At 46.0% G+C, this 9,912-nt stretch overlaps 1 protein-coding gene across 1 annotated transcript; it reads left to right on the top strand.

Annotated features, from left to right (window-relative positions):
* Positions 1 to 271: 271 nt before the first annotated feature.
* Positions 272 to 9,541, top strand: HIGD1A (HIG1 hypoxia inducible domain family member 1A). The gene is made up of 4 exons (XM_083186843.1): positions 272 to 602; positions 5,279 to 5,386; positions 7,256 to 7,390; positions 8,946 to 9,541. The coding sequence occupies exons 2-4, from the start codon at positions 5,284 to 5,286 to the stop codon at positions 8,993 to 8,995; spliced, it is 288 nt and encodes a 95-aa protein (XP_083042969.1). The 5' UTR covers positions 272 to 602; positions 5,279 to 5,283; the 3' UTR covers positions 8,996 to 9,541.
* The last annotated feature ends 371 nt before the right edge of the window (positions 9,542 to 9,912 follow it).

The raw sequence follows: 9,912 nt of genomic DNA, 5'->3' as shown, positions 1-9,912 counted from the left end.
AGTCACAATTACGCAGACCAGAGACTGCTGCGTCACGTGCCTCGCCGCTGTCACGTACAGGGCACTAAAGTGCAGCAGCAGCGCCAGCGGTCAGGCCATCCGATCTCCATGACACCCGCCCCGCTGGTGTCACGCCCCCCAGAGTCCCCTCCTCCAGCGGCACGCGCACCATGTATGGGAGCGGGAGGGACCCACACTGAGCGTCATTGCCGTCCCTGTGACCGCGCCCACTAAGCCTAACTACCAATCAAAGACTATCCGGTGACCTTTCTGCGTCAGTGCCCTTAGTATTTCGGGAGTTGTAGTCCTGAAGGGCCTCTGACCGCTGGGGGTCGGCTGGGATGTAGTGGCAATGCGGGGTACCCCAATACCCCCTTACCACTGCTGGGTGATACTACGGGGCTGCTCCATCTCTGCCTATACCCTCCGGGCCTTGTCATTCTATCGGGAAGGTCACTATGGATTCCCCATGTCCCTGATGACGTCATGCCCCACCCCCTGGCCTGACGTCAGATACCGGTGAGTGAGTATAGACTGAGCGCAGGACACCGGGGAGGTGACAGTCAGAGAGCCGCCATTCCGCTACAGCTAGAGAGATACCGGTGAGTTACGTGGGTACCTGGCTGAGTCATGGGCGTAGAGATGTAGGTCTATGTATGTATGTATGTATATGTATATATATATATATATATATATATATATATATATATATATATATATATATATATATATATATATATATATATATATATATATATATATATATATATGATATGTGTGTGTGTTCATCTATCTGACCCCTGTATTTTATTAGGTGCCCTCATGGCACTACACATGTGACCTGGTGAGGCATGGATGTCACAAAATGCCTGAGGGTCTCCTGTGGTATCTGGCACCACATTACTAGCAGATCCTATACGTCCTGCAATATACAAGGTGGAGCCTCCATGGCTCGGAATTGTTTTTCCAGCACATCCCACAGGTGCTCCTCTGAACTAAGATCTAAGGGGTTTTGAGGCCAACTCAGCACCTGGATCCCTGTTGTCATGTTCCTCATACCATCGCTGAGCAATGCGTTGTGGTGCCTTATCCGGTTGAGTGGCCAATGCCATCATTGAATACCGCTGACATGAATGGGTGCACTTAGACTCTATCAATGTTTAGGCAGGTGGTACGTATCCAAATAACATCCACATGAGCACCAGGACCCAAGAACATTCCTAGCAGGACATTGCCCAGAGCATCACACCGCCTCCACTAGTTTTGGCTTCTTCACATAGTGCGGGAAGCGGTCATCTATTAAAATGAACTTAGGTCGACTGGCAGGAAGGTCGACCTGACTTAAGGTTGACATGACTTAAGGTTGAATTTGCATAAAGGTCGACTGGTCATAAGGTCGACATGGGTTTTTCACTGTTTTTCGAGCCATGTGCCGACAGGTGGTATTTCATGCCCTACCATCCACTAGGGCGTGGAGGAGGTTATTAAAGCTGTGGCGAGCGAAGCGAGCCACCGCGCCCGAAGCATCGGGAGGGTCCGATTCTCATTGCCAACTGTGTCCATGTCGACTGTGTCGACATTCGGGTCAAAAAACAGTGAAAAACCCATGTCGACCTTCCTCATGTCGACCTTTTTGCAAATTCTACCTTAAGTCATGTCGACCTTGGCCCATGTCAACCTTAAGTCAGGTCGACCTTCCTGCCAGTCGACCTAGTGGGGTCGACCTAATGACTGTAGACCTAAGTGTGGTCTGACAGATGTACCGATTCCCATAGTGCAACCCCTTCCCCAGGAGTAATCAGACCAGGCCACCTTCTTTCATTGCTCCGTAGCCCAGTTTGGTCGTTCACGTTCCCATTGTAGGTGCTTTTGGCTCACTGTGACCGGCGTGCAGCTTTGCATCAAGCTATGATGCCTTGTGTGTATTGACACCTTACCATCATAGCCATCATTAGCTATCTCAATTCATGCTGCATTAGCTCTTCTGGAGGATTGGACCAGATGGGTCTGCCTTCAATCTCCTCATACATAGATCATACTTGCCTACCTGACCCTCTCCATGCGGCAGAAAATGCTCTTTTCCTGTGCTTCCCTGGTAATGTATGATTGCCATCACCTGTGGTGAAACACCTTTACCTAGCTCCCCACAGGTGCTGGCAATCATACATTACCAGGGAAGTCCAGAAACCGAGCATTTTGTCCCGCATGGAGAGGGTCAGGTAGGCAAGTATGACATAAGCCCTGTACACACGCTTAGATTTTTGCCTGTTTTCGATTCGATTTTGCTTATAGAAGCAAAATCAAATCGAATCCTAATCGAAATCGAATGGTTTTTGTGTCACTTTTGATCTGCTTTCGATTCGATGCGCACTCCCGTTTTCACCAAATCGAACACAAACATCTTCTATGCAGCCAAGGAAATCTCAATTCGATCCAGTAAATAGAATGAGTACATTGTGCCTACATTGTGAAATCCAAATCGAATCGAATGCAAAAGTACAGATCTAATGCCAAATCTAATGGGAAGATCCAATGCCAGATCTAATAGAAAATCGAATCTAACATCAAATCTAAAGCAAATCTAAGCATGTATACAGGGCTATAGATGTTTATATGGCGCTGGTTGTCCTTTCTTGTTCTCCAATTGTCCACTTGTTGATCAACTTTCCCCACCCCTTGACGGTTGCCGTTGTCAGTGGTTTAATGCAATGGCTCATCTGTGTATATGCATATATTTATACACTGCATTGTAACACAAATATAATATAACACCCTGCCCATGTGTTATAGCCCAGTATTAGCCTCTTGTCCTGTGACCTGCCCTCTAATTTGATAAAACATTTCCACAAATGATCGATAACCTGCTGGATGGGTGACCAATTAAAAGCCACAATCTAGACATTGGTGTTTGCCATTGGTCCTCATTCGCATCTGCTTCTGCAGGTGGAATTGACATGATTGTAAATTGCATGCTGTTGTGGCCAAGAGCTGTGCTGCTTTTCCTGGATTACTCCTTTAAATCTCTGGAAGCTATTGCAGTTGATCATTGTCACCAGATCTAGATGTGTCACCAGATCTAGATGTGCACCCGCCATATTTGAAAACCCATGCAGTTCCTCTTCCCTGCCTGGGGTGTCGCTGTCTGCTGTAGTGCTTCTAGCACAGTGGGGTATGTATAAAAGCACTGATATGCAAACCAGACCTGTGCTAGAAACACCAGAGCAGACAGCGACACCCCAGGCAGGGAAGAGGAACTGCATGGGTTTTCAAAGATGGCGGGTGCTAGAATGAACACTATTTCTCATGTATCCCACGGAAAATCGTTCGGTGCCAAAATGTCTGCATAGTGTGTTACTGGTGTATAATACAATGTACACTACCTGCTGGGTAATGCATAAAATAACATCTTTAAGGAGAAAGCTTTTGTATAACGCCTGTGTGACCTGTATTTGTGGTGCCTCATCACATCCAGCGAGTGGGAAAGCTGAGGGGTGGTTTAGGGATGCGAGAGCTGTTTTATGGTAAGTTCAGAGCTGAAGGGCATATGGGTGTTGGATGGGATAGCCATGGTCTGCGGAGGGTTTTGTTTTTTTGTAATGGGACATCTGGGGCCTTCTGAGCGCTGGTGATGTCTGTATTATCTTAAAAGTTTGTCTTTGTATTAAGTTGTCACTGAGATTTCGGCTAGTAAGCGTGTCTTTTGAAGGTTAGAAGGATGGAGTTCCCTGGACTGAGGGAGACATGGTTTTCAGTTTCATGGTTGCCTTCTGTGGAAGACACACATTTATGACCAGTACTAGCTTCCTATTAAGGTGGCCATACACACGCAGATTTATCTTCAGATCTGGCTGGTTGGAACAAAAACATGGTTATGGATGAGAGCAAATGACAGTTGACCATTTGCTTGGAAAAGCTGGAAAACTGACAAACTGTCACTCATCCATATCCATGTTTTTGTTCCAACCCGCCAGATCTGAAAATAAATCTTACTAGTGTATGGGCACCCTTACCCTCTGAAGGTCATCAAATCCTGGAAATGTTCTTAGTGGTGTTCCGTTGTGAGGACCCTGATGGGTCTCTGTGTGCGTGCATCTACTCTGTGTGAGGAAGTTGCTGTGGATTGCAGGAACATTCCTCCACGTCCTCCTGACAGATTCTGTTTAGGTTACCAGAAGTTATTGCATCATTCTGTCATTTCCGACTTCCACACTGGTGTCGGCTGTTACAGCATTTCCTGGGTTAAAGTGCTCTACTTCTCTGTATGGCTGCTACCAGTGCTGGGATAATAGCAAATAACATAGATATTACAACTGCTGTCATTGTAATATTGGGGATTGCTCCAAGTTACTGTACTGTATGCTTATGGTGATGTATGTAGCCAGGTATTGGAGAAATCAGGGGCTGTGGATATTTTGTTGCATACTCTTATCATATATTACTGACAGCCTGCCTGGCCCCACCCAGCCATGGAGTAGATGTATGAAGCAGTGATACAAGTGTAGAAAGTGTGCCATGGCAACCAATCCACTTTGAAGTAACCTTTTTCAAATGCATTCTTTACATTTTATATGTAGCAGCTGATTGGTTGTTATGGCACACTTCTCCGCTCTTATAACTGCTTTATTCATATACCTCCATGTACCTTTTTGAAAATGATCCAAAACCCCACTGACACTCAGGCATCCAAAGGCCGGTGTTCTCCAGATCACACCGTAGCTGTCCTGAACCACCCCCGCTGACACACCCATGTTCCCACCAACCACATACCCCACCAGGTAACGGACACCAAAGCGAGTGTTCATACCACCCTCTGGAGGTCCAAACTGGGTACTTTCCTACAAATATGAAATCCTTTCTTTTCTATCATTTGGCAGAACACACTCCATAACCTGATCTTCTTCTTTTCTCTCCGTACTACTACTGTATGCAGGGTCCTGTTAAAATTCCGAGGGCGTGGCCTAATTGCAGAAGGCGTGGTCACCTCCAGCCCACTGTCAGTGCCCCCCCCCCACGTTCTCTCTGCGGCCCTTAATGTATGTACTGTTGGTACATGTACATATCGCGGAGATACTGTAGGAGAATATGAGGGAGAGATGAGATTGGGGAAGAAAAATGCGAAACATTCTCAGTACAATAGCTAGCGACTGATCCAAAATACTATTGTACAAATAATGCCTAAAGAAGGAACATTTGGGTTACTCTGTGCCCAAACAATATGTTTCCATTTGTTTGCAACCTCTGACTGTGCAATTTACAATGTATTTTGCTTTTCTATTAGACAAGATGACGTCAAGTTCCGAAGATGTCCTCCCAACCTTTGAGTTAAATGACTCTCAGACCTCAAAGCTCATGAGAAAATCCAAGGAGTCTCCCTTTGTGCCAATAGGTGAGTTGTAGAGATCCGCATTAACCAAAATACTATGAACTGTATGATGTGGGGGAATCCAGTATATGTCTGAGACCACTTGGTGCAAGTTAAATGTCTTGAGTATACAGCACAAACTCCTGTTAGCAGTGACCTCTAAGTGTGTTATTACTTTGTTCCCCTGGTGATCCGGCCCTGAGCAGGCTGACCTATCCAGTGCTGCCGCCGAGCAGGCTGACCTATCCAGTGCTGCCGCCAGGGTGTTTGGCCGCATTACAGACCACAAAAGGCTGCGACTGTATTATCCCATGTGAGGCCACAGTGAATAAGTTTTGGGGCCACAAAGGAACTTGCTCATCTCAGTGGATAGTGGATATTTTGCTACCAGCGCCCTTCACCAAATATAGATAGATAGATAGATAAGCATTCTTTGCTGGGTCCTGTTCTGTTTATAGCCATGTTCAACTGATCCTCACGTTATACAGCCTTAACCTTTAGAAGAGAACAAGCCATATACATGTAAATGATTTAGGAGTAACTGTAGTATCTGTAGTAACCCTCCACTTCATGATGTGTCTAAACACTGGAAACTAGGGATGGCCATCGACCAACGATGATTCGAAATCATCGATGGTTCATGGCCGATGTCGAATACTTTTGCCATCAATGGGGGAGTACCAGATGGTTTCCCTCCATCGATGGGAAAGTGCTGGGACACGGAGCATAGCTCCGCCCCGACACCCGCGAAGCCCCGCCCCCGTGTTTTGATTGGCCCACAGGCCAATCAATCAAACACAATGGATGACCATCGATATGTAAAAATATCGATGGTCATCCACTGCATAGTTGAGCACTATCGATGGCCAGTTGCCGATTTGCCATCGATGGCAACGATGGCCATCCCTACTGGAAACAGCAATTCCATTCAGAGTATTCCTGTGCTCATTGGACCAATACCTTTACAGGGGAAGCAAGTGTGTCCCTCCTCTTGTGGGAGGGGGTTGTGTGTAACCTGTACAGAACATCCTGTGCCAACATCAGCCTGACATCAGAGGTCCTAAAATCCCTGGCAGGGATAGCTGGTCACATTGGGGACATGAGCAAGGACAGAACGGGTTGGAGGCCACACAAGATACTTCTTCCATACTAATGTCAGCCAAGATGGTCTGAGTAGAGTATGAAAGGTGCAAATGTATTTTGTGGAACAGTTCTAGAATTACTGAGGAGTCGGTGGTGCTGCCTACAGACTCGTTGTAGGGCTGCTCTTCTGTATGTCTGTAGTAAGGAAAGAAGATAAAATTAACATTTTATTAAATATTTATGATAAGGTGGGAGAGAAATAAATTAATTTAAAAGCTGCTTCTGCTTAATTTATCAACCAGGTTCTTAGGGCTGTAATCCTGTCTCTTAGTATCGTGACTGTGGCTAAATGATTCAGGCCAGACTGTAACGATAGATAAATGTGTTCGCTATTCGTCTTGTGGACGATTATTATGGTAGCTGCTTCTCTGAAAGAGAGCATACATATGTGGGATTAATCCCCCGACTCGCAGGCAACGATGGCCAGCGATCCGTCATCCGATCAGGGACTTTAAGCATGTAAAATAAATCCATATTCCGCGATCCCCACCAGGCATCGGAGAATTGGGATGATTAAGCATGTTTAATATCCCAGATTGCTCGAGATGGACAGGGGATCGCCCAATACACAGCAGACATTGGTATTAAATAGCTTGGCAGAGATGGCAAAACTGAAATCGCATATTTTGCCCATACCAGATCTGATCAGGACATAACTCTTAATATGCGGCAGAGCTTTTACACAATGGAGGGAAAAAAATGTGAATATTAACCATTGCACCAGCAGTAATGCCCGTTTCTGTGTTCTAGGACTTGCTGGACTTGTGGCGGTTGTGGGCTACGGATTGTACAAACTGAGATCCCGAGGAGACACCAAAATGTCCGTCCACCTTATACACATGCGCGTGGGGGCCCAAGGCTTCGTTGTTGGAGCAATGACTTGCGGTGAGTGTAGTGGAACTCCTAGATTAGTATGCACTATCCAGGTGGTGACATTACTGGGATCTCTGGGGAATACGGAAGAATGCTGTAGCTACAGCACCAGATGTGCCAGGAACCAGTTCTAATGGTGCAGCCCGTACAGGTGACTTGGAAGGTGTGATGCACATTATCGCAGCCCTCTATAATCCTGTATGAACAGAATGCGGTACTTGTTTCCTAGCACGGCGCCACCGATTTTGATTGTATCCATCGGGTCTGAAAAATCGGGTCCATCGCATGCCAACCAAATCGCATGCAATCGACCCAATTTTTACATTGGAATCAATGTAAAATGGTCCATGAGACCCGATTTTACATTGATTTCAATGTAAAAAGCCCCAAAACCCCCCCATTTTAATACCAAACCCCCCTCATGTTTTAAATGCCCCCCCACACACACACCATTGTTAACGCCACCCCACTATTGACGCCAACCCTATGGGGAAATCGCGTCGGTCGCATCATAGCCCCTTATAGGGGCCACAATGGACGCGATCAACCCCATTTTGTCTTTCACCGGCAAATTAGCTGGTGATTGACACAAAATCGGGTCCATCGCGTTGATTGTATGCCTCAAGTGCCTTAAACTTAAGGCATACAATCAACGAGATGGGCGCCGTGCTAGGAAACAAGTACCCAGAATGCATGTTTATTGGTGATTGCCCATGCAGGCAGATGCACAGTGGCCCTTATTCAGATCTGATCGCAGTACAAATTTGATCTTAAAATGGGCAAAACCATGTGCACTGCAGGTGGGGCAGATGTAACACGTGCAGAGAGTTAAATTTGGTTGGGGTGTGTTGAAACTGAAATCTAAGTGTAAAAATAATGCAGCCAGTATTTACCTTGCACAGAAACAAAATAACTTGCACAAATCTAACTCTCTGCACATGTTACATCTTCCCCACCTGCAGTGCACATGGTTTTGCCCATTTTGAGAACAAATTTGTACTGGGATCAGATCTGAATAAGGGCCAGTGTCCGGATGCAGAAGGTTGTTGAATGCTTGTTTAAGAATCAATCCACCAGTGTCTACGGGGTAAATGTATGAGGGCTTGTTAGGGGGGAGAAGCACTAGAAGTGCCGTGATACCGCTTCTCCCCATGTATGACAGGAAGTGAAGCATGCTCACTGACAGGGACCCTATGCAAGATAGAAAGCCGATTGCAAGGGGCATTTCTAAATTGTTAATAGTGCTGAGCTTTCTGGCGCTGCAGCTACAGGTTTCTATAGCTATAGGTGTTGCCCCATTGACAGCCACTGTAATGTCTGCTGCCCCCTCCAGACTGCACATCATAGTTGCGAGATCCTTCACAAACCAGTGGGGGGGTGATGCTCAGTGCCGCTCTCTTGCAGCCAAGATAGATGTAAGAGCTAAGCTGTTAAAGAGGCAAAGCGGGAGGAGCCATACCGGCACGTTACGTGCCCCCTTCATACATTTACCCTACGTCTCATAAAGAAGTCCATCTGTGGCTCATGTTGTACTCATTTCCTGTGTAACTCTTCTGTTTCTCTCCAGGTGTCTTATACTCCATGTACAAGGATTACCTGGCAAAGAGCAAGGATTAGAAGCGGAGCACCCATCGCACATTGTTCACAGAACAAAGATATGGACCTCACATTGGGATGGCGCTTTTTTTTTTTTTTTTTTTTTAACTGCATACAGCACCTTATCTGCAAGCGGACCCTGCAGTGCATTGCAGACCGGTTCAGCAGCTAAGGGGTTAATTGTTTAGCTTTTGGTAGAGGACACATTTACTCCACTTCTGTGATAGAAAATCTATTTATTTTTTTAAAATATTAAACCTATAACAATCCGGTACATTTGGTGCGGTCGTGGGGTTTGTATTTCTGGCCGGTGTTAGTCTGCGCTCCGGCGTGGGCCGGTGCTGCGTTTGAGAGTTGTTTATTTTTTATTATCCGGTTTTCAAACTACCACAAGTCAGCTCAGGGATCGCGGGTTCCCACTTGGTCAGGTGCAGTGTGATATTCACCCCCTCATTGTAGAAGCCTCATGAGTATCAAAATCTATTCTGAAGATCCCCCTCTGTCTTGGATGGTACATTCCACTTCTGTGTTACCCTGTTTACTGAAAAAAGAAATCTCCTCCCCTGACTGCTGTGTTTGGTTTTTCAGACGTGTGTGTGTGTGTGTGTGTATAATGTATAAGTTATGGGTAATATTTGCATCCAGTTCTGGGATAGCGGATAGACCAGTGGTAGCCAACTCCAGTCCTCGAGAGCTACCAACAGTTCACATTTTCCAGACAACCGAGCTACTGCACAGGTGCTCTCATTACTCAGACACATTTAAAAGATCCACAGATGGAGCTAATTACTTCACTTGTGATTCTGTGAGGAGATCTGGAAAACATTAACTGTTGGTAGCTCTCGAGGACTGGAGTTGTCTACCCCTGAGATAGTCTATGTCTAGATCAACAGTCACACGGTCCACCACTAATAGTTGAACTCGTCTTGTTAGACACC

Source organism: Crinia signifera, chromosome 5, assembly GCF_055691185.1.
Source record: "Crinia signifera chromosome 5, ASM5569118v1, whole genome shotgun sequence".
NCBI lineage: Eukaryota > Metazoa > Chordata > Amphibia > Anura > Myobatrachidae > Crinia > Crinia signifera.
The sequence above is the reverse complement of the archived record's forward strand: the minus strand, read 5'-3'. Positions and strand labels throughout refer to the sequence as shown.

Bases quoted from the DNA above. Each gene is read 5' to 3' on its own strand.
- HIGD1A (XM_083186843.1), top strand. From the start codon at position 5,284: ATGACGTCAAGTTCCGAAGATGTCCTCCCAACCTTTGAGTTAAATGAC. The intron at 5,387-7,255 runs GTGAGTTGTAGA...TCTGTGTTCTAG, and splicing joins GTCTCCCTTTGTGCCAATAG to GACTTGCTGGACTTGTGGCG. The intron at 7,391-8,945 runs GTGAGTGTAGTG...GTTTCTCTCCAG, and splicing joins TGTTGGAGCAATGACTTGCG to GTGTCTTATACTCCATGTAC.